The 25,858-nt window shown below is 39.9% G+C and overlaps 1 protein-coding gene across 2 annotated transcripts in view; it reads right to left on the minus strand.

The window, feature by feature from the left end:
* Fam81b (family with sequence similarity 81 member B) overlaps positions 1 to 25,858 on the minus strand; it is a 91,998-nt gene that overhangs the window by 46,390 nt on the left and 19,750 nt on the right. For both annotated transcript variants that reach the window (XM_048424385.3, XM_048424394.3), the window contains exons 4-5: positions 10,732 to 10,975; positions 851 to 969 (exon numbers count right to left, since the gene is read on the minus strand). In XM_048424385.3, the coding sequence (XP_048280342.2) occupies positions 851 to 969; positions 10,732 to 10,975 (363 nt within the window). The remainder of the gene's footprint in view (positions 1 to 850; positions 970 to 10,731; positions 10,976 to 25,858) is intronic.

The raw sequence follows: 25,858 nt of genomic DNA on the forward strand, positions 1-25,858 counted from the left end.
AGATGAACCAAATTAAGGCCCTCAAGGACATCTTCTGCCACACAAGAACACTGTTCATTCCCCCTGGAAAATGCAGCCCTCACAAGACAATGGCACTTGCTGTCCTAGGGTATAGATCCCCATCCCAGCCTCTGAAATTGTGAGACCTTGAGTTTTTGTTCTTATAAATACCTAGTTTCAGGTATCCTGTGACTGCTGCATACACAGACTAAGGGAAGTTTGACTTCAGTATCAGTCATCTGAGTCGCCTCTGGTAAGTGACATTTCGGAAAGAATAGGATGAAGTTGGAAAATTCAAGGAACGAGGAAATAGATCTGGTAGAATATGTAAAGGTGGAAGATACCCATGCTAATGAACTCTCAAGTAATTTCTTATGTGTCTATCAGGCCAGTCCAGACATTATCATCACCTAACTTCTGGTATGTCCATCAGTGTTTCTACCATTGTCATTATCTAGACAGTTTTTTCTGTTTCATACAGTATTAACTGTTAATTTAAACATCTCATACAATAGATGTTACACAGAACTCATCTGTTTGGCTGATTTGTATGTAATCACTGCATACATTAAATACATTATTTCTCAGAATACAATGCATGTGGGGATTTTGTATTATATGGGTGTTCTGAGTATAACTGTTGACATCTGGGCAGCTGAACGCTGTAAAGGCAAGACCCTGGTCACTTCCACTAGCCCCAAACTGGATATTTTCTGGAAGAATTCATGGAACTGAAAGCAAGCATCAGACTTTCAAAGTTTCATGAGGCAGTTTCTCAACTACAGTGAAACTCTGCTGAGAGGAATTCTGTGGACGGCTGTGGCTGTAAGCCGGCAAACACACTTCTCACCTGGCTACTCTTCCTCGAAGGTCTCCAACTCCTTGTAGGTGTTTGATGTTTAGATCCTGCACGGCAAAGTTAGTTCCTGTGGCCACCTGGTCCCGAATTCTTATTTGGTCTTCTAGGATCTGTAATTTTGAGTTAAGGCCATCATTAATTTTACGATACTCATGACAAGAGAACATCACTAAAATGTAAATTGTTGTTAAGCAGATGAGGGAAAGGGAAAAGGAGAGGGGGTGAGGGAGAGAGGGAGGGAGGAGGGGAAGGGGAGAGAGAGAGAGAGAGAGAAAGAGAGAGAAAGAGAGAGAGAGGGAGCTAAGGGCGCCTGATGTAGTTTCAGTTGAGTGCTGCCAGGGGCTAATGAAGTCTTTTTTTTTTTTTAAATTGGAGAAGATTGTGTTTATTCTTTTGGCTTTCCCCCCCCCCACTTTTAGGCAGACCCACCTCCCAGCTGCCAAATAAATGACACATGGCAGCTTATTTTTACTTCTGAAGGAATGCATGGCCGTAGCTTGCTTTGTTTCCAGCTAGCTTTTCTTTTTTTATTATTAATTTATTTATTTGTTTATAAAAATTTTCACTTCCTCCCCTCCTCCCCATACCCTCCCATTTCCCCCACTCCCTCTCCCCCCCCCCAACTCTGTCCCCTCCTTCCTCTCCAGTCCTAAGAGCAGTCAGGGTTTCCTTAATGAAGTCTTAATAATTTCTGAACACTAGCCAGAAAGCAAGGCTTTATGTCAAATCTCTCAATGGAAAAACATTGGCGTCTACTGTGAAAATCAGTGTGACTGTTCCTGAAGAAGCTGTAACAGATTTACCTCAAGATCCAGCCACATCACTCCTGGGCACAGCCCAAAGGACTCTCCATCCTACCACAGAGACCCTTGCCCCCGTGTCATTGCTGGTCTATTCTTAATATTCAGAGACTGGAAACAGCCAAGATGTCCATCAACAGATGAATGGGTAATGAATATGCAATAGCTTTACACAATAGAATATTATTTAGCTGTTAAATAAAAAATAAAATCATGAAATTCTCAGTTAAATATGTGGAGCTAGAAAAAAATCATCTTCAATGAGGAAATGGCCTCCCAAAGACCAATGTGGTATATATTTTCTTATATGTGGATGATAGCTTTTAAATATTCAACAGGCATGCTACAATCCATATAAGCACAGAGGTAAGGGTTTGGGGAGAGAGAAGGATTTCTCAAGGAAGGGGGAATAAAATATATGGTTATGAAGAGACATAGTGTAGATTGGAGCAGGAGGGTTGAACAGGAAGAAGGAGGAAAGGAGAAAGGAAGGGAACATGGGGAGGACCAGCCAACAGTTAACACAAAGGGCCACTTGAAGGATCATGTGGAAACCCACTAGAGTAGATGGTTCTTATACTATGTATCTATGTATCTATGTATCTATGTATCTATGTATCTATGTATCTATGTATCTATGTATCTATCTATCTATCTATCTATCTATCTATCTATCTATCTATCTAGATATGAAAGAAACTTAAAAGGAGTCACCAAATAATGGAGGAGACAAAATTCAAACTAGACATCATTTTGAAAAGGGTCTACTCTACATTCCTTAGAGATTGTAAAAGATCTCTTATGTGTGTTCAGATTTTAACCCTGTTAGTCATATCTCAAATGTGTTCTGGCATTTTCCTGTAGTACCAAGTTGGCAGTGCTGAGAATAGTGGTTTTAAAATATTTTATATCAACTTGTAACTATTAACTAAAAAATGAAAAAATATATATCTATTAAAAATAATATTTTAGTTGACAACTTCAGTGTATACTAACAAACATTTAGTTGAGAAAAAAGAGCATAGTACTTTGGAAAAAAATAACTTGTGATTTCTGGAAATGGTTGAGTTTAGTAAGACATTTAACAATAAATAATCAGTATTTTTCTAAGAGAAAATCCCTGCTCTGTGGTGTTTGACTCCTTGTTGTGGAATATTAGTTTAACTATGTAAAGATGTGTTACATTTTTATATTGCAGAAAATCACTCTATGTAAACATGTGTTACAATTGCTTATATTGCAGAATATCACTCTATGTAAACATGTGTTACATTTGCTTTTATTGCAGAATATCACTCTATGTAAACATGTGTTACATTTGCTTATATTGCAGAATATCACTCTATGTAAACATGTGTTACATTTACTTATATTGCAGAATATCACTCTATGTAAAGATGTGTTGCATTTGTTTATGCTGCATTTGTTCAATTATGTCAAATGTGTAGCTGTTTTACCTTGCCCACTAAGGTCTGACTGGCCTAATAAAAAGCTGAATGACCAATAACTAGACAGAAGAGTGATAGGAAGGGCCGGTAGGCAGAGAGGATAAGTAGTAATAGGAGGAATCGGGGCTCGAGATAAGAGGGAAAGAGAGCAAGGGGGGAAGAGAGCAAGGGAAGAAGAGAGGTAGATGTATGGGGCGAGCCAGCCAAACAGCCACCAGCCAGCCAGACACGGAGTAGGACATACAGAATGAAAGATTAAAAGCTCTGAAGCAAAATATAGATGAAGAGAAACAGGTTAATATCATTTATAAGAGCTAGTAGGACAAGCATAAGATTAGCTTGAGCATTCATAATTAATACATCTCCCTATCGTGATTTTGGGATTGGTGGTCAGAGAAAGCCTGCTACAACTCTTCTTATGGTACTAATATTTACATTATGATTTCTATCAATCCTATGGTGCCACAGCACAAAAGGATGAGAAGAAAAATGCCTGAATTGTGTTTAAATTTGATAAATTTTACCAGGCAAAAGGAGTTTTTAAAAAGTGAATGATAGGGATGAAAAAGACCTTATATACCATGACAAAAGGTGTCAGTAATTTTGGGTACCTTTTAGTTGCAAAGCAGAATATTTGAATGTTTAACTTTATGTGAAACATGTAAATTGACTTTAAAAACAAGATAAAAACGCACAGGATATAATCTACATGGAAAGTAGAAAAAGACAAGATCTCCTGGGTAAATTGGGAGTGTGGGTATCAATGGAGAGGGCAGAAGAGGAGGGGGAGAAAAATATATAAAAATAAAAACAATAAAAAATTAAAAACCGCACAGGAAGCCATTACAAATTTTATTGCCTAGATCGGGTCTAGCCTCCTGGGGTCCTCAAAGCTCTGCCAGCTAGGGCCCTGCCTGGTGCCTTGTGGCCCCAGGTATGTGGGTCTTACTACAGTAAGGAAATGTGTAGTGGAGAAATGGAGAGACAGAAAGGGAATGGTTCTGCGGAAAGACTTGGAAAGGAAGAAGTGATGGCCGTGAGGAGTTGACAGATGTGGGAGGGCTGCTTGCCGCCTGGGGCTGTGGTGAGGGCAGTAAGGAACAGACTGAGGGGAAGGCCTGTCCAGGCTGGGCTGCTGCCAAGGGCCATGCCGGGGTCCCTGGTCCTACAGTATCCAGGGTCTGTGCTGAAATACATGGCTCCTGTTGCCGTTGAGGTCCAGGCTGATTTCAGTGGGCTAGGCTACCTCTTGGGTTCATGTTTGGGTCCCTGATCCACACTGCTACTGGAGACCTACTGATCTGGTGGCCTTTGCCGCCACCTGGGACCATGATGACAACCAGGCCTAGGCTGCTTCCGAGAACCATGTCTGAGTCCATGGCCCTACTGTAGCTGAGGTCTATGTTGATGCCCAAGTCCCATGGTGCCACTAAAGGCAAATGAAGTCTGTGTTCTGGGCCACAACCTGTGGCCTTGTTGCTTGTCCAGAGCTATCCTGATCTGAGTGACTGGGGCTAACACTTGGAGGTAGGATATTGACAGACCAAACTACTGCCTGAGACCATGTCTGGATGTGGCTCCTATTGCCCCTGAGTGCCTTTAGGATGCCCAGGGTCAGATCAGCCACCTGAATCCAGGTTGGTGTCCGAGGGCGAGGACACATCCAGATCTGAGTGGCCTACATTGCTACACAAGGTGTCTGGACCAGACCTGCAGCTGAAAGTCAAGGCAGGGTCCATGCTGATGTCTCAGACTCCTGTTACCTTCCAAGACCGTACAGACACCTGAGTTAGAGAGCCATGCTGGTGTCTCAGGGCCAGATAGCTGCTGGGGCATCCCGACCCAGGTGCTGCCAAGAACTACATCGGGGTGCATGGTCCTACCAGGGCTGGGACCTGTGCTGAAGTCCAGATTCTGCATTGCCACCAAAGGTAACATAGAGACCCAGGGTTAGGGCCACAACCTAAGGTGTTGGTGGTGTCTGGCGGCAATATGTCTGCCAGAACCATTCCTACCTGAGTGGTCATTCCATCCACCCAGAGCCAGGATATTGTCCAGGCTTAAGCTGCTACTGAGAGCCATATCTGAGCCCATGGCCCAGTAACAGCTGGGGTCAGTGTGGATGTTTGTGACCTGTGTCACCTCAGGAGGACATAGGAACCATGCAAGATGAAATCAGAGGACCATGCTGAGCTGCCCCTCCCTTTGCTGGCCCTGGGAAAGCTGGCCTTGGCCCAAGGTGGTTGGCTCCAGGAGCCTGGACTGACCAACTTGGCTACAACTCATGCCAGGCCTTGGGCTGACCCACCCTAGCACCAAGTCCATCTAGGACCTACTGGTGCCGGTAAAGGGACTGGTCTGGTGGAATGATAACCGCCAGATGGCCAAGACTCATAGTGGTCACAGGATATCCCAGGAGTCCCAGTGAGAATCCAGAAGCCTTGAACCAGACCAGTGGCTCATTGCAATGAACATCTGCCAGTAAAACTGATGGAACAAAGAGGTATACTATATGCCTTTTATTGTTTACCATACAATCCTCCATTGCCACCAGGACGAATGGTGAGGTGTTGGAGAAGTAGGGAAGATGCAGGGGCAAAGAGATTTTTTTTGTTGTGGTTTTGTTTTGTTTTTAGGTTTTCTGTTGTTGTTTATGATTTTGTTTGTTTGCTTTGCTGAAGAGTCCAGGAATATAATATAGAAATAAAGGGTCCAGTCTAGGAATACAGAAATGTAAAGTTGTAAGCCCAAACACATTTTGGGAGAAAAATAAATAAACAAAGCTGGCAGTCACTGTTAACCTTTAACAAACACTTTCTGCCTTAAGAGAATCCTGGCAGCCACTGTGTACAGAGGTAAAGTACCCCACCCCGTGTGCCCATGGTGATTTTTTTTCTTTTTCTGGAATAAAGCTTTGGTGGTCCCCCCCCCCATCATTTGTGATACCGGACTCAACACTTGCTTACTGGATTTTTTTTTTTTTTGGTGGGAAGTGTATGGCAGGGATATGGGGGGACTGGGAGGTGAGCAGAATTGGGGTGCATGATAGGAAACTCCCAATGAGTCAATAAAAAGTGAAATAAAAATAAAACAATGTAACAACAGCAAATCCAAGGGTTTGCTGATGTCAGCCAGCCAGCAAGGGCCTCAACGTGAGTCTTTATCATACAATCTCTTGCTACCTCTGTGTGCTGCAGTGCTATGAGGGTGATTAAAATCATAGTGGAAATATACACCATCAGAGGAGTCAGACACCACAGAGCAGGCATTTTCTCTCAGAAAAATAATGGTTGCTTATTGTTAAGTGTTTAACAATGTACCCCTGGCTAGCATCCTTACTACATAAACAAGTTTATCATATTAAACACAATTAAAACACACTAAAATCCAAAAGATGTATTAGCAAAGCACATGAGCAGATTATTCACAGAAAATACAAATTATCATAGTAAAATTAACAAGTGAATTTAACATCTTTAAGGAAAAAAAATCCAAAACCTAATTTCTGTACATTAGCAAGGATTGAAACAATACATCTAGATGTTGGCATAAGCCCAATGTGAAGCATTGCACAGAACGTTAGTGAGGTGCAAATTAGTGCAAAGCTCGTGGAGCCAACTTAGCAACATGTATAATGTCGATACCCTAGTAATTCCACTTCCAAGAATATATGTTGTGGGGTAATCCTAAAGAATCCAAGAATAAAAGTGAGTGTGTACAGTTGTAGCCTAGGAAAACAGGAGCAGCCTGTCGTGCGGAGTTTTCTTAGCCTCCCAGGGATTAGCTCTTAACAACAGTCTTCCTTGCTTTCACCAGCAGCTCTGGCTGCAAGCAAAGGTTAGTTTCTGTTCTATAGCTCTCTATAGCTAGCGATAGTTTTTACAATAACCTGCCTTTCACTTGTAATTGACAATTGCCGTGAACCAAAGTTTACTTTTAATGGAAAGTTGTATAGGGGTCCATATATGTGGGCATGTTCCACCTTGACTAAAGGTCAGAGAGTTTGAGCTTATTCTTGCTCTTTCAAAATTGTTGAAAACAGGTGTGGCTACAAAGAGATCCTGACCTAGGGTGCGGTTAATTAGTATTTTGATTATAGAGGTGCATCTGCTTCACCTGAACCAAGGGTCACAGAATTCAGGGCTATTCCTTCTATCATGTTAATAAAGTCTATTGCATCTCTTTTTGGTGGGAATAAACATGTGTGGGGTCAGTATTCACTGAATTTCCCTACTGGGGCTTTTCTGTGTTTCTGTCTCTTATTTCTCTTATATTCCTTTTGCTTAGTAATTCTAATCTTCATGCTCCTACCCTGGAACATACGAAGGTTGGTCCCCAGTAGAGTTGTACGTGACTCTTAGCAACCATCCCGTCCTATAAACTTTAACCAAAAGTCTTCCTGCTTTTTTTGCTTAGTATACCTCCCTCTTTGTGAAACCAGTTGTGCTTGAAAGAGTTGTAGGATCCTTGTAGACACTGTTAACTCTGAAGATGATCTGCAAGTTTGGATAAAACTTTAGCTGAAACCTTATTATCAGAAATCTTAAATCTTAAAATGCTTCTCTTTAAAACTGTAAACTTTCTTTGTCCATGCCTAATGCTTACTCCTTCTATAAAAAGGACGCCAGAGTCCACTCCCATTGCCATAATTTCTGAAGCCTGAACTCTGGGTCCCAACTGGAAGCTGTAGTGATTTTCTTTTGATTCTTTTGATTTTTTTTGATGCTTAATAAAGTTTGTTTCTTGATAAAGTTGGTTTTATTGACTACAGTGGTGTCCCCATTTTTGCGCACTCTTGGCTCCAACAATCCAATACATAATCGTATTTCCATATTAAGAAAGTAATTAAGCAAATCATGATCTATACACCACACAAAGAGATTTTAATCTTATTGTAAATATTATGCTTGAATTGATAGTAGACTAGAAGATATCTCTGGGTATTTGTCGAGATTGCCATTTGGTGGTTGAATTGTGAGAAAATTTTTCCAGGTTTCAAAATTTCTTCCTGAACTTTCAAATGAATTATAATGAAGAAACATTACTTTTAATAATTAGGGCAAATTCCTTGTCATAAAGCAGTATTGAGCATAAATATTTCCTTTACTGAGTTTAAAATAAATTAATTTTGAAACTTACAGTAAATTCCTGATTAAATTCATTTTTTTTTAACCGTAAGTGCATGCCTGTGCCCTAGCACTGGAGTGAAAAGGCATGTTCAAGGCCAGCTTGCCTCAAAAATTCATTTGACTTTTAAAAGGGAAAAGCCACTTAACTGCTGCAACTGTGGTAAAATAACCCTCCCGATTTCTTTCAAGGACTTGAGTTAAGTTTTATTTCATATTTGAATATATTTTAGGTCCAGTATACAAATGAACTAACTGGGTTGATGTGTATAGTTTTCTTTAAAATATTGAAATAGCTTCCATTTTCCTGTAACATGGGCTGGCTTGTTTGTGTTTTCTGTCCTGCCCAGTTCCCACAGCTGTTTAGCCCCAAAGAAAATCACACAGAGGTCTCCATAAGTTATAAAACTGATTGGCCCATTAGCTCAGGCTTCTTATTAGCTCTTATGACTTATATTAACCCATTATTCTGATCTATGTTAGCCATGTGGCTCAGTACCTTTATCAGTGGGGCAGTTCACATCCTGCTGCTTCAGTGATCTGGGCAGGAGTGGGAGGAATCAGCTTCCTCCTTCCCAGAATTCTCCTGTCCTCATTGCATCATTTCTACTTCCTGTCTGGTTTTCCTGCCTATACTTCCTGCCTGACCAATCAGCGTTTATTTAAAACATGATTGACAGAATACAGACAATTTATCCCGCACCATTTTCCGATAAAATGTTCATTAGCTGAGTTGTTTACTAATGCTAGCCTAGTAGTTTCTGTTTTGACATAGTTAAATTATCTTAACATCTTGAATGCTTTTTTTGTGGCCACGGGGATCAGTCTCAGGACTTATACAAGCCAGGCAAGTGTTCTCCACTGAGCTTTACCTTCAACTGTTGATTTTGCAAGATAAGGTCTCATAGTTTAGTTCAAATTCGCCTAGAACTTGTGATTCCCTTGTTTTGCCTCAAACTCCTGAGACTACAGGCACATGTCAGCATGCCCGGGGGCATAAACACCGTAAACACATTCAGTTTTGTAACTTGACGTTGAGTTTTTAACTTTCTCTATTCTCTCAGTTGCACTATGAATTCTACTAGGCCTACACACAAACATCCAGTTTATAAATACCTTCAGTCATTACACTAGTTCAGGAGCCAGTTATGCTGAGTTAACTCCATGGATGGTGTCTGATTTTCTTTCTACTAAAAAAGAATCAGCCCTGAAGTTTCACTGTTACTAGACAGGGGCAAGGCTAGTGCAGGATATTGTCAATTTTAATGGTTCTACAGGTGTTTGAGCTGTCTCCGGAAGCTGTCTGCCCAGACTCACCATGTGCAAACACTGGCAGAAGTCTGTACTGAGCTTTGCTTCCCATTGTTACTGGAGGGATCTTGTTTGATCAAAACTTTGTTTCCTTTTACATCTTAAAAATCTTTTTTGAGGGGTCTGGTATGTGAAGTGAATTCAATGAAATCTTTGCCTCCTGGAGATTGTATTTAGGAAGAGAAAAGCAGACAGACAGATAGACAGAGAGTGATTGCTCTAGGGTGGTGATAGCTTTGGATAAAGGGGAAGTAGAAGGGAGGCAGAGACTGTTGAGGTGGGAGGGGTCTAAGTGCTATCATCTATTGTAGCACTTGAGTGGGAATGTGAAGAAAATAAGGAGCATTCATAGGGACAGCTACAGGAAGATGGTCTGAAGGGCCAAGCATCATACAGGCCCATGTCTCTACACTGTATGGCGGTCAGGCTCTCAGGCCATTGACCTCACAGAAGGCAGTCACCTAGCCTTTTCAGTCATCCCTAACAAAGGGTTAGGATATGCTAATGTTGCTTTGCTCCTTCTTTATAATTATGGACATTGCCTGGGAAGAGGTTTTAATTCAGGCTATGTTACAGAGCTGCCTTAGTTGCGGACATGACTTAAGTCCTGTTACCCTGGAAACAGAATACTAATAAATTTCCTCCTCAGTTTACCCTTTGATATAAAAGCTGTTTAGATAATAAACTCAAGTGATCCTCAGGACTTGAATGAACCCTGGGACTCCCCCTGAATATCGCTGTGTGAACTGTGCCTCAATTATTTCCACACCTCTGCACTGGTCCGAGAGATAATTTATGTTGGGGATGGACCCCAGCAATGGTCTAACTAGAGAACAGTAGTGCACAGCTGAGAGGCTGGCATAAGAGAGAACTGGGAAGAGGGTCGTTGGGTTTAGTGTCCTGATGCATATAAAGCTCTACTTGAATTATCATAGTCTTATGGATTTAGACTGCTAAAGTCTTTCAGCACAATGTTTGACATACTAAAGCATTTTCTTTACTGTCAGAAAATAGGTGTTTAGTATTTTCTAAGGGAAGGTTTTTTGTTTTATTATTTCTTATCATAACTTATAGTCAAAAAGTTTAACTCTCTGGAGCAGTAGCAACACATTTCTATAATTGAAATTGACTCTGGTGGTTGATAACCTTTGTTCAGCAGTGAAGTCAACATGTGGAAACAGACCTACCTCAATGTTCTGGTTGAGTTTCTTGACGATGCTAGTGATGGTCTGGATGTGACTTTCTAGTAATTTCCTGGCAAGAGATTCTTCTTTTCGAAAGCCCTTGGCCCCCTGGAGGCAAGTGGAGATGTCCTCCTTGATGCGGAAAGCTTGCTCAAGAAGAAAAGCTATGGTGCGTTCCTGGTTATTCAATCTGTCTTCCAGAGGATTTGTTTGGTTGTTTGGAATGACAGGAAGAAAGGGGGAACCCCTGGTCAAAAGAAAGAAACACTGCAGGGTTACAAGAATGAGTAGGCGGCTCTCTTAGTCACTGTTCTATTGCTATGAAGAGACCAAGGCAACTCTTATAAAGGAAAGCATTGAATTAGAGACTCACTTACAGTTTCAGAGGTTTAGTCCATTATCATCATGTTGAGAAGTGTGGCAGCATACAAGTACAAAGTAGCTGAAAGCTTTATATCCTGACTAACAACTAACAAGCAGTGGGCAGAAGGAACCTCAAAGCCATACCTCCTAATCCAGTAGTTTACAAACTTCATAATGCTACGACCTTTTGATATAGTTCCTCATGTTGTAGTGACCCCTAACCATAAAATTATTTTTGTTGTTTCTTAATAACTGTAATTTTGCTATTGTTATGAATCATAATGTAAAATATCTGATATGCAAGCTCAAAAGGTTCACAGCACACAGGTTGAAAACTGCTAATTCTTTCTAAGCAGTTCATCACCTGGGGAATAGGCATGTATGTATGGGCCCATCAGAGTCATTTTCATCCAAATCAAGGGGCTGGGAGCCTGAACTCATTTTCTCACTGCTAATTTTTCATTTTCTCTCCTGTGAGATATTTAAATACTTTCAGAAGTTTGGTTTGCATCTCATCGAAGGAGCAGATTGTATTTAAGCCTTATACATCTTCTGATTTTCTCAAGCTAGAGTTATTTCATCCTCAATGATGACAAATTTTCAAGCCCAAAATGTTAATAGTTGTGAAGAAATTTATAGTAGACCCTAAGGAAGATAATAGAAACCTTCTTCAATGACTTACATATTCATATACCATTGTATACAAATTTTATTTTAATCTGAAAAAATACAACTTATATATAACTTTAAAATGCCAAATGGGGGACCTGGAGAGATCAGTAGGTAAAATGGCTGATGTGTAAGCATGAGGACCTGAGTTCCTATTTCCAGGCACAGTGGTGTATGTCTGTGACTTCTGCCATGGGGGTCAGGGGCAGGAGATTCCTGGAGCTTATTGGTCAGCCAGTTTAGACAAATCAGTGAGTTCCATGATCAGTGAGGGTCCCTGATGTGGGATTCCCCTAAGTATGATGTGATTACCATTAACAAATAAAGAACGCTGGCTTGAGTCTATAGTACGGCAGAACAGAGGTAGATGAGGAAAACTAAACTGAATGCTGGGAGAAAGAAGGTAGAGTCAGTGAGGTGCCATGTAGCCACTGCCAGGAGCATACATACTAGAACTTTACCCGGTAAGCCACAGCCACGTGGCTATACACAGATGAGCAAAAATGGGTTAATTTAAGATATGAGTTAGCCAGAAATATGCTTAAGTTATTGGTCAAACATTATTGCAAATAATATAGTTTTTATGTGATTATTTCAGGGCTGAGCAGTCAGGAACGAATGAATGGCCTCCTATTACAAACTGGCACCCAACGTGTGCTAGCTAAATCCACATAAAACCTGAGAAAGATTATAACGGAATTCTAGATGCAAAAGAACAGAGTTAAGCACAGCTTAATGCTGGGGCTCCTTTAAGAGAGGTTTTATTGATTCAGTGGTAGCAAAAAAAATGTGCGGTTTCAAAATGGTAGCCCACCATGCTGCCAGCATAAATTCTGACTCTTTTGGGACGTCCAGCTATGGAGCATTTAAATTGGGTTTGTGAACAGAGTGCTACAATTTGCTTAACAGCAACACATACCTGCTGTGACCCGACCCTGCATCTGGGCAGAGAGAATGGCTCTCAGAGGCAGTGAATGGACTTCTGACATGTTGGGCTGGGTGGAGCAAGCAGGCAGGTCTGTGTTTGCCTTAACAACACTACTGCTTAGGTTTTTAAGAAGTGCTTAGCATTTTAAGAAGTCGTCCTGGTCAGAAAAGCATTACAGATATACAATAAGGACAGATTTAGACATAAAAGACCACTAAATGAGACACTGTGAGTTTAAAAATGTATGTAGGCTTGGGAGAAAGAAGAAAAAGAGTATAGAGAGTTATAAAAGGAAGTAAATCGTTTATAAAAATAAAATAATGTCTTTAAAGAGACAGTACAGTCATAGACTAAAGGAGTAAAGATAATAAAATAAATATTAAGAAGTAATAGAGTAAAAACAATAAAGCACATAAATATGGAATATATACAGATGGTGCGGGAGAATTATCTGTATTCTGTCAATCATGTATTTTAATAAAACGCTGATTGGCCAGGCAGGCAGTATAGGCGGGTCAACCAGACAGGAAGTAGAGGCGGGGCAAAGAGAATAGACTAAGGTTATGGAGGAGGAAGGTCCCTCCGGCACTCCTGTGCAGATCACTGAAGAAGCAACATGTAAGCTGCCCCCGCTGGAAAAGGTACTGAGCCATTATGGCTAACATAGATGAGAATAATGGGTTAATATAAGTTATAAGAGTTAACAAGAAGCCTGACCTAATGAGCCAATCAGTTTATAATCCTATGGAGTCCTATGTGTAATTTCTCTTTGGGATTTGCCGGCTGTTGGGGTACCGGGCAGGACGGAAATCCCAACAAGCCGGCCCCTCATGTTACATATGGCGCCCAGACGTGGATAACTGAATCCACATAAAGCGTGAGAAAGCTTGGAAAAGAATAGAGTAAAGCATGGCTTCTTGGTGGCAGCAATTTCTCAGGTCTACTTTGCTTGCTAGAGGCAAGCAAGCACTCTCTTCTGAGAGAGGCTTCCTGACTCAGCTTTAGCTGCAAAACCTTGCAGCTCTTTAAAGAGGTCCTGCCACAAAACACTTAGATGTTGTTGATGACAAGCTGAACGCATTCTTTTCAGTTTTCAGCTGTAGCAGGAGAAAAGCTGTGCTGTTTTAAAATGCCGGCTATCTGGGCTGTCCTGCCAGAGCAAACTCTGACTCTTTCAGGCAGGCAGTCCGACTGAGTGTGGTCTGTGAGCAGAATGCTGCAGCTTGCTTGCTGGCAAGGACCTTGAAATGCCATAGAGTTGTGGCAGTGAACACAGCTCTGGCTGGTACCTCAGCCTTGAGGCTGAAAAGCTAAGGAATGAGCTGGATCTAGCCGTCAAAGCCACAGCTCTCTCTATTGCTTAGTAAATTAAAGACTCATATGGTCAGAAAAAGAAAAATATACAGTAAAGAGAGATTCAAAGAGGAAGAAAACCTCTAAATGGTTTACAGTGTGTATATGCAGGCTAAAAGTTAAAGTTCTTAAAGTTAAAAGGAAAGAAAGAGAGTAGTTGGGTGTGGTGGTACACACCTTTAATCCCAATGCCTGGGAGGCAGAGGCATATTGACCTCTGTGACTTCAAGGGGTAGAGGTAGATTGACCTCTGTGACCTCAAGGTGTGGTAGTACACGCCTTTAATCCCAATGCCTGGGAGGCAGAGACAGATCTCTGTGAGTTCAAGGTGTGGTAGCATACACCTTTAATCCCAGCACTGGGGAGGCAGAGACAGGAGGATCTCTGAGTTCAAAGACAGCCTGGTCTACAGTGTTATTCCAGGACAAAGATATACAGAGAGCCTGTCTCAAAAAGTAAAAGTAAAAATAAAAGAAATAGAAGTAAAATAAAGCCGCATAAAGATGGAAAATACACAGAGAATCTTGATACTGTGTGTTATTATGCTCTCTTTTAATTGTTTGAATGCTGAGGAAGGAGCAACAGTCACCAAAAGACATTTGTTTATAAATGCTGCTGAACTAACCCAAGATAGGTATTTTGAAAATACCTTGGCTTCAAAACTGAAGTCAAAAGGTATGTTACTTTGGAGAAGAGATTCTGCTTTTGTTTCCACAGAAAATGAGAGGCTATGGATTTATTCAGAGTTAAGAAAAATCATCTTTGACCAAGGGAGGCCACCTGAGAAATCGACAGGAACAGATGGCCCAGATGACAGAGTTCTACATCCAGAACTGATTCAAGACTGCAGCCTGAGATGATCAAGACTCCCAGGATACTTCAGTCAGGACTTGATTATAACTCTAAATTTTCTTTAGGTCCCCATAAGATCATCAGCGCCCCCAACCAGCAGGAAGTAGCCTGAAATACTACGCCCACATTCCCAACAAATGGACCATGGGTATTTTCCTTTGTTTAAAAAAAAAAAAAGAGGGAAATGGTGCGGGAGAATTATCTGTATTCTGTCAATCATGTATTTTAATAAAACGCTGATTGGCCAGGCAGGCAGTATAGGCGGGTCAACCAGACAGGAAGTAGAGGCGGGGCAAAGAGAATAGACTAAGGTTATGGAGGAGGAAGGTCCCTCCGGCACTCCTGCGCAGATCACTGAAGAAGCAACATGTAAGCTGCCCCCGCTGGAAAAGGTACTGAGCCATTATGGCTAACATAGATGAGAATAATGGGTTAATATAAGTTATAAGAGTTAACAAGAAGCCTGACCTAATGAGCCAATCAGTTTATAATCCTATGGAGTCCTATGTGTAATTTCTCTTTGGGATTTGCCGGCTGTTGGGGTACCGGGCAGGACGGAAATCCCAACAAGCCGGCCCCTCATGTTACATACAGAGAATATGAATTATGTATATTATTGTGTTTTCTTTGAATTTTTTTGATTGTGAAGTAGAGAGAGACATTTAATTCTGGAGACTGCTAAACTAAACCAACATGCATGTTTTAAGTGTGTCTTGTCTTCAAAATTTGTGTCTAAGGATTTGTGGCCTTGGAACATGGTTTTTCTTTTGTTTCCACAGAAGATGAGAACCTGTGGAATTCTTTCAGACTAATGTGATTTGATGGAAAGGTCACTATGAACACTTCCAAAAAATTGCTTCACCCAGCAAAAGCAGGAAGGAGTTTGGAAGGAACTACACCCATATTCCCAAATATTGTTTATAAATGTTTGTTTACATTTAAAGGAGGATATGCTATAGAGATTTGCATTGGTATGGGTCTTGGTTTATTAATACAAATTTAAGGTCTATTTTCTTCTATGTATACTTCTGTTCTTGACTAAGGTATTCTGTTTGTGCAGCTCATTTAAAATGTAATGCATAATTAAGAAATATAGATTAATAGATAATCATCTACAATAGTCAAGCTTGCAGTCATGTTAGTAAGATTTTCTAGATGTACAGAGATATATTTCAGATGGATAGGCATTCTTCAGATATTTCAAAGACTAAAGAATAGGGCATTTAAAATGTTTTAAGAAATTAGGACTTTTCATGACAATGAGACACATCTGCTCCTGGCAACACCAATATACTTCAAGAGGAAGATGGGCATTGAAGAGGCTCCTTATGGAGTTTGCTAGCCATTTGGGCAGGAGACTGTTCTTGGGACTGCTTGATGATATGCTATATGAACTGGGCATGCAGTACCCACAGAGAAATGACTGTTAAACTTGCCTAAAGGTGAGATGATCCTTTGGGGTTTCTGTTTCCTTAGAGTCTGCTAAACATTCTGCAGGACACAGAAGAATGTGACTGACAAACTAACAATATAGGCAGAACTGGCTTTCAAATTTCCTACTTCATGGAAAAGACTTCCAGATACTATGGGACTGTACACTGAAGATTGGATGTCCCAACATTACAGAAGAACTTTGGGTGACTGTTTAAGTAGTGAAATGTCTCTGTCAATTCTAGAGTTTTTGAGGTTGCTTACAATGCACTTCCTGTTTACATAGGTAATATAACCTTCTGGAGTCATTGATGGAGTTGAAGACTAGATAGTTATAGTTTTCCTTACCTATTATAAAAGATAAAGTAGATATAAATATTGTAACTGTAATTCTTACTTGATACCTGTTTTGTTATATGTAATTTTACTATGTTAAAATGAAAGCCTTCTTTTTTTATTTAGACAGAAAAGGGGAGGTGATGTGCAATTCCCCTCTATATGCTGTGATTACCATTAATGAATAAAGAAAGCTGGCTTGAGCCTATAGCAGGACAGAACAGAAGTAGGCGAGGAAAACTAAACTGAATGCTGGGAGAAAGAAGGTAGAGTCAACGAGACATCATGTAGCTGCTGCCTTGAGCAGATGTACTAGAACTTTACCCGCTTGGTGTAGGAGGTTCTTCTGTCTATGTGTTGCTTTCATTGGTTAAAAAAGAAACCTTCTTGGCCTTTTGATAGGGCAGAACTCAGGTAGGTAGAGTAGGCAGAACTGAATTCTGGGAGGAAGAAAGCAGAGAGAGAGCCACCATGGAGATGCCAGGTCAGACATGCTAAATCTTTTTCCGGTAAGCCACGGCCTTATGGTAACTTACAGTTTATTAGAAATGGGTTAAATCAAGATGTGAGAATTATCCAATAAGAAGCTAGAACTAATGGGCCAGGCAATTTTTAAATGAGTACAGTTTCTGTGTGATTATTTTGGGTGTAAGCTAGCTAGGCAGCTGGGACCAAAAGCAGGCCCTCTCTTCTTCAACACCCGGTAAGCCACAGCCACATGGTTATACTCAGATGAATAGAAACGGGTTAATTTAAGATATGAGTTAGCCAGAAATATGCTTAAGCTATTGGTCAAATGGTATTACAAATAATATATAATAATATAGTTTCCATGTGGTTATTTCAAGACCGAGCAGCCAGCAATGAATGAGTGTCCTCCTACTACAAGACCCTGTCTCAAAATATAATGTGGAGGATGATTGAGAAAGATACCTTATGTTGACCTCTAGCCAACACATGTACATACACATGCACACACACACACACACACACACACACACACACACACACACACACACACACACTATGTGAATGTTCAAAGTGACTGTTGGGAGAGTTTCTGTGAGGATCTGTCTTGGAATAATAAGTAAAATTAGCCACTGCAAAAGCATTCTATAGCCATACAATGCTGGAAAACATTGTATACAGTTTCTTTCTCATGGTGACTTACACTGTACATTATTCTATTAGTGTTTAACAGTATTATATTAATTTCACAAGAAAGGTGAATAGATTATGCAGACTAGGTAAAGAACTGGTCTGAGGTCATTCCAGACATGGCTAAAGCACTTGATTATTTTATCCAAGTATAGGCCCCTTCCAATGCTTGAGTGCAGATTTTGACCTCTTAAAAGGCTACAATTTCATTAGATTTGGGTAGAATTATATTATTTTTAAACTAGTCTGCAATGATATTGAATTTCCTGGGGGACTTCCATTATACTGTGGTCCAGTAAAGGGATAGTTCTCCTTGGAGCTTTTGTTTAATGTCCTGAGCTTCTGCAAGAGTGTTCATTATAAAGGGCGTTCTGAAAACTTCAAGTGCTGTCTAGTGTTCTACACGTGTGTGCATAATAGGTACTATAGAAGAATGATGTAAGAAAATGGAGATCTGTGGTTGTGGAATCAGAAGCCTCAGGGGAGCTGGCCCAGCAGTGGTGTGGTAGACGACAATGACCTCACGTAGTCAGGGTTCTCTGAGCTGTAACCACACAGAGCACACCCTTCCTTGCAGCCTGAAGGTACTCATACCACCTTGTAATACCATGTTTATATTTTAAACAGAAAAACAGGGTGAAGAATAAGATGCTTACCAACTGAGCTTGCCCAACCTTCCTTCTTTAACATGAAAAATTCGACCTCATGGTGACTTACAGTTTATTAGAAATGGCATATCTTGGCATGTGGATGTATTCTCGACTTAGACACAGTCTGTGTGGCTATGGAAAGACGAGTGCATCAGACAGCCTGAAACTGTGGGGTCTCCTGGCCATGTGCTAGTGAGCTCAGGCATTGCAACAGCAGCCCCAGATTCTGGATGCTAACTCATTACAACCTTGTGAGGCAACTGAGCCCAAATAACCTAGTGAGCCACTCTGGACTCCCAATCCACAGACTCTGTAGGAAAATATTTGGTGTTTTTTTTTAAAACAGTGATTTATCTGAAATATGGAATGGACAGAGACTAAGATGGTGATTCTGGACATAAGGGAAGCACAGGCAAGATAGAGATTAAAGACCCAGAAGTTAAGAGAGAATGGAAATGAGTTTGGGAAAGGCAGATATTCTGCAGGTTCTAATTTGTATTTAATTAAAAGTGCAATTAAAAACACCAGATGTACCAGAAGGAAATAAATGAGCTTTTGTGTTTATACAAAGTTGCCTATTGGATAGCCTAAAATGTATCTAGATATAGAGATTTGGATGTTTTCTAGAAATTAAGTGACAGTTGATGATTTGGATGACAACAATGAGACTGGATGATTTGATATGTGCTGTGGAAGTTCCTTCTGCTCCTTCAGCTAATAGCCTCTGAGATACCAGCCCACTGGGGTGTGGTCTCTCTCTCTTTAAAAAGCAGTGGCAGCCCTCCGCTTGCTCTCTGGCTCCAGCGACTAGACTCCTTTCCTGGATGTCATGTAGGACAGTGTTCTGCAAGTTTTTCCCTCTCAAATAAATAACTCTTTGAATCCAAATTGGTGTGGGATTGTTTCGTGTATTATCTGACATCCAACATTTGGTTTTAGAACCACCCCCAACCCCCCATCCCCTGGCTCAGCTGCCTGCCTATGGTTCGGCTGCCTTCCACCAACTCGACATGGCACGAGCCCTCTCTCAGCTGTGGACTCTTCATGCCTCCTGGGATCCATGGGCCTGGACAGTTTGAGCCGATTTTAAGCACAGTGCTTGGGCAGTGCAAGTTAGAGCTTAAACCGTTGCCACATCTGACAGAAGAGCTATTTGAAATACCCACCATAGTGTTTGCATTTGCACCATGACCTTTGTCCCAGGGGAAAAGCATAGGGACAGTCAGCCATTCTCACAGCGGCTGTGTCATGACCCCCTATTTCGGGTCTGAGCAAGGTGGGCACCTGGGGTGAGTTGTGCTGTTTATCAGTCGCTGGAAGATCCCTGGATTTTTGTACATCTAACTTCTCGAGTACCACAGAATCTATCCTGACACCATTCTATTGATTCCGGTCGTGACTCAGAAACATCACCATCTATTGGCTAACAGGTACAATGGCAGGTTTCTTTTTCAATGGGATCTAGCCATGGCTTTTGCTGCTACTTTGGAAGAAATCACAAGAGGCCTATATGCCTATAGAGGTACCTCAATTTACTGATTATTAGGTTTCAGTTTCCTTCTTAATATTATATTATTATGAAAGTATATGGCATTAATTGATAGGATTAATACCATGATAGGCAAAATTGACTCCTTATCTAAGGGTACTAGGAACTTACCTGAAAGGGTCCAGGCTGTTAAATTTGACTATCAGAAGTTATCTAGACCTTTTAAGGTCTAGATCAGCACCTATGGATAAATGGATCCAGCATACTATAAATTTTCAGACCTTTAATTATGATGACGAATCTTGGGTAAGAGAAGCGATTTCCAAAGCAACGAGGGGACATCAACCTGCCAAATATTTTAATTTTGGTAAATTAGAATACCTAAAAAGAGATTGCAGGCAAGGAATTTCTAGAAATAACACTTCATCTGGGAATGGCAGGAATAGGAAACCTTGGCCTTCAGGTATATATAGAAGGTATGCTAAAGGATACTATTGGACCAATGAATGCAGATCAACAACAGACAGACAAGGCAACCCAATACCATTGGGAAACTTCCTGAGGGGCCTCTCACAGGCCCCCAAGCCAAAAGTGGCCCAGTCATTCCCAGTAGCCGTGGTCGGACATGTCACACCAGGAAAATTAAAAACTCTAGAAGCTTCTGTACAAGATCATAAGGTTCTAAATGATGGCTCAAATTTGGAGGATAAGTTAGAAATTCAAATAGGAAATAAGAAGTATATATTTTGGCAAACCTCTATAAATGATCAGAGACCAAAGCTGAGTGCATATAAATGGAATTGTGATTGTTGGCTTGATAGACACAGGAGCGGATGTGAGTATCATCATTCCAAAACCTTGGCTTCCAAATTGGTCTCTTCAAGAGGCAGATGTTCAATTACTAGGAATTGGAACCATATCTTTAGTTAAACAAAGCATGAGATGGGTTGACTGTATTGGGCTAGAAGGTCAAAGAGGAAAGCTAAGGCCGTATGTAGCTGATATTGCTATAAATTTATGGGGCCATGACCTGCTACAGAAACGGAATACCCAGATTAACATTCCTGCAGTCTCAGGAACTCATAATTCTGGGAAGGATGTAATAATGTACTATGCATGAAGGTCACCAGCCATTCAGGCTGTACGAGAACATAAAGAAACTAACAAACCTTTAGAGGTACCAACAGCCCTACCTTTAAAATGGCTAACTGAGAGGCCAATATGGGTTAAGCAATCGCCTATAGCTGAAGATAATTGCAGACTTTAGAACAATTGGTATAGGAGCAATTAGATGTTCAACATATTTAGGAGTCAACTAGCCTTTGGAATTCTCCTGTGTTTGGTGTAAAGAGGAAATCTGGTAAATGGAGAATGGTGACAGATCTCAGGGTTGTCAACAAGGTAATTCAACCTATGGGCCCTCTACAGTTTGGAATTTTTCTGCCTTCTCAATTACCCAAAGGATGGCCTCTTATAGTTATTGACTTGAAGGATTGCTTCTTTACTATACCTGTACAAGAAAAGGATAGAGAAAAATTTGCCTTCACAGTGCCTACTTATAATAACTCTCAGACTACTAGGAGATACCAATGGACTATCCTACCACAGGGAATGCTCAATAGCCCAAGCCTGTGCCAATACTTTGTAAGTCAGTCATTGGAAATAATACATAAACAATTCCTTAAGTCTATAATTTACCATTACATGGATGACATTTTGCTATCTAATTCAAACATAGATACTTTGGAAAGAATGTTTGAGGAAATAAATATAGTTTTGCCTAAATGGAGATTACAGATTGCTCCTGAAAAGATTCAAGGAGGAGATTCTGTTAATTACATAGGTTACAGAATAGGTTTACATAAAATTAGGACACAAAAGGCACAAATTAGGAGAGACTGGTTACTGACTCTTAATGACTTTCAAAGATTGTTAGGAGACATTTCCAGTCTATGACCGACTGTTGGGATAACACCTGATCTAATAGTTCATTTAAACAAAACCTTAGATGGTGACAAAGATTTGAATAATCCCAGAGAATTGACAGCTGAAGCAGAAAAGGAACTGATGATGGTTGAGGAAAAATTATAGGAGGCACATGTGGATAGGCTGAATCCAAATCTTAGTTGTATTCTAGTCATATTGTCTTCCAGAATTTCTCTTATGGGAATTTTAATGCAGAGGGAAGATATTATTTTAGAATAGATCTTTTTACCACACAAACCAAGTAAAAAATTTAAAACTTATGTAGAAAAGGTCTCTGAATTAATTATAAAAGGTAAACTGAGACTTCGTCAACTAGCAGGTATAGACCCAGCAGAGATTATAGTGCCTTTCACTACTGATGAAATAAAAAGGTTATGAGAAGACAATGAACCATGGCAAAAGGCTTGTGCTAATTTTCTGGAAGAAATTAATAGTAACTATCCCAAAAGTGGTAGACTTAACCTTATAAAGAGAACTTCTTGGATTCTTTCTCAAATTGTACGTGATGCTCCAATAACTGGAGCCCATACATTTTATACTGATGATAATAAATCAGGTAAGGCAGGTTACAAATCAGACGAATTGAGTAAGGTGGAACAAAACCCTTATAATTCTGTCCAGAAGGCAGAATTATATGCCATCGTTATGGAGCTAAGGGATTTTAAAGAACCTCTTAATATAGTTACAGATTCACAATATGCAGCAAGAGTTATCTTGCATATTGAAACTGCTGAATTTATATCAGGTGATACAGAGTTGACTTCATTGTTTATCCAGGTACAAGACATAATTAGAAATAGGCTTTGTCCGATGTATATAACACACATCCGGTCCCATACAGGTCTGCCAAGTCCTCTAGCACAAGGTAATGCAGAAATTGATTGATTATTGATTGAAAGCATGTTGCAGGTCTCAGAATTTCATAAAAAACATCACATCAATAGCAAAGGTTTAAAGAAAGAGTTTTTCATTACAGGGCAACAAGCTAAGGAGATTGTAAAGAGATGCCCTACTTGCTCTTTATATAACCAAACACTGCTACCTGCAGGGACTAAACCAAAGGGTACTCAAAGGAATGAAAAGTGGCAGATGGATGTGTTCCACTTTGCAGAATTTGGAAAACTAAAATATGCACACCACACCATTAACATTTATTCAGACTTTCAGTGGGCAACTGCTTTAAGTTCAGAAAAGACTGACTCAGTAATCACATATTTATTAGAAGTTATGGCCATCATGGATATACCTGCATAAATAAAAACAGATAATGGTCCAACTTATGCTCTAAAAAAATGAAACAGTTTTTTTGCTTATTATAATATTAAGCATGTTACAGGTTTACCATATAATCCTACAGGTCAAGCAGTCATAGAAAGATCAAACTGAACTATAAAGGATATGTTAAATAAACAAAAAGTGGTGGAAAATGCCCCCAGAAATAGATTACATAATGCCTTATTAATCTTGAATTTTCTTAACGCTAATGAGAAAGGAACAACAGCGGCAGAAAGACATTGGATAATAGAAAAGTCTGCTGAACTAAATCAACCGGTTTATTTCAAGGATGTGGTGACCTCTCAATGGAAGCCAGGAGAAGTGCTACGTTGGGGAAGAGGTTTTGCTCTTGTTTCCACAGGAGAAGAAAATTTGTGGATACCATCAAAATTAATAAAGGTTAGATTTGAAGAGGAGAAACCTCTTGGAAAGGAGACATGTCATCTACAATGTCATGATATTGAGCTCTTGGAAAGGAGACATGACATCTACAATGTCATGAGCTCATCTACAATGATGATATTCATACAGGTGGTAAGAAAAACATATAGAATGGGGGCAGGGTTCTGTTCTTATCCCCGCAGGACAACACTCATCTTCAAAAAATTCAAGGGACCCTGGATATTTGAATACTGACAGACAGAAAAAATTACTACCCAATATGGATTACCAAGAAAATCGAATAGGTTCCATAAGTAATAATGTTTACATATATTTTTTGTTTACTTATATTCATTAATATTTAGTGCTGGTTTTGGAGTTGGACTCTGGTGCAGTCCCTCTCTAATTCCAAGCCTGTTGTTAAGAGAAAAACCCAGAGTTTCTGTCTCATGTCAAGAGCCATGATATGGTGGAGTAGGTGGGCCTTCTGTCTATGTGTTACTTTTATTGGTTAAATAAAGAAGCTGCCTTGGCTTTTTGATAGGCCAGCCCTTAGGTGGGTGGAGTAGACAGAACAGGATGCTGGGAGAAAGAAAACAGAATCACACAGACTCCATGGCTCTCCTCTGCGAGATGGATGCTGGTTAAATTCATGCCGATAAACCACAGTCAAGTGACGATACAGATTATTAGAAATGGGTTAAAAGAATATATAAGAGTTAGCCAATAAGAGGTTAGAACTAATGGGCCAGGCAGTGTTTAAAAGAATATAGTTTCCGTGTAATTATTTCTGGTAAAGCTAGCCAGGCGGCGGGAAGCGGCCCACCACTCCTTTTACAACAATATGGGACAGAAGGAAAAAAGAAATTTAGAAAACATCTTTGCTTTTCTTCATATCCATCATACCTTCCATTGAATATATCTATAATACCTTTCATTGAATATATGTATGTCTGTATATGTCTATATATTTAATGTGTAAGTTTTCCACAATGAACAATAAATTTTCCTGCAGTAATCTTTGAAGTTTCCAGGAAGAAAACGAGGCCCTGTAACAACATCTCCACCTGGTTGATATGACGTCATGATACTGATAGCTCTACTACAAGGTCTATTTTGGGTACCAGCTGCACAAGACAGTTCCAACTTGGTTAGCTGAAATGGTGCACATCTTTTACAACATTCTGGCCTGACCTCCACAAAATACTCAAGAGAGTATTTGCAATCTTACCAGATATTAATTTTAAAATTTAATCATCATTTTACTTTCACAGGGTTTCCCAGAAAGAACATCTCTCCCCATGACAGCTGGAAATAATTCTAGAGGACGACATCCCCTCTCCCAGCAAAGTTTGTCCTCAGGTTTAGGGACATCATTTAGGGGGTTGATTATAATTAGTGTACAGAGGGTTGGGGAGGAATTTTATAGGTTCAGGGATCTTTTTGGAAAAAAAAAAGAAAAATTGAATGATGGGATAATAGATTGGTATTTGTAAGTTATTGTTTATACATAATTACATTGGCATAGATTTTTGTTTATGGATACAAAGTTAATTATATTGAATATTGTATGCATGCATGCTTTTAACCTCTGTCTAAAACATTTTTATGTATTGATATATATATATATATTGTGTTGATATATATATATATACCATATTGCAATGTATACTTGTACGTTGTTTACTTTTGGAGGTCATTGTCCTCATTTATTGCACAGTTGTTTATTCTCTTAGTCTTTAAGTTAGATAGATATTAAGAATTGTAGATCAATAGTCACCTATGTTTGTCATATTTATAGTTAGACTAATCAGGTTCTTTAGATACATAGAGATTATATTCTGTATAAATAACTTTAAACCTCTTCAAAGAGCCATAGAAAATGGCATTTAATGTAACTTATAGTTCTGTGGTAGTGAGACACAATCGCTCCTGACAATACCAATCTATTCCTGAGAGACTGTTGAGCACCAAAGACATTCCACTTGGAGCTTGTCTTCTTGGCAAAACTGCCCTCTGGGCAAGGAACTGCCTATACCTCAACTACTGACAAAATGCATAGTATCCAGAAATGGATAAGCAGAACTTTCAAATCTTGCCAAGACAGGGTAAGATGGTTTTGAAAAATTTCTTACCTTTAAAAATAATCTGTCAGTTATTCTAGGCCTTAGCCAAAGTTGGTTGCTTCAACGCTGCAAACATGACTTTGAATGATTGCACCTAATTACTCAGGTAACATTATTTCCCTCTCAGATCTTC

The sequence above is a fragment of the Myodes glareolus genome, chromosome 15 (genome assembly GCF_982192425.1).
Source record: "Myodes glareolus chromosome 15, mMyoGla1.1, whole genome shotgun sequence".
NCBI lineage: Eukaryota > Metazoa > Chordata > Mammalia > Rodentia > Cricetidae > Myodes > Myodes glareolus.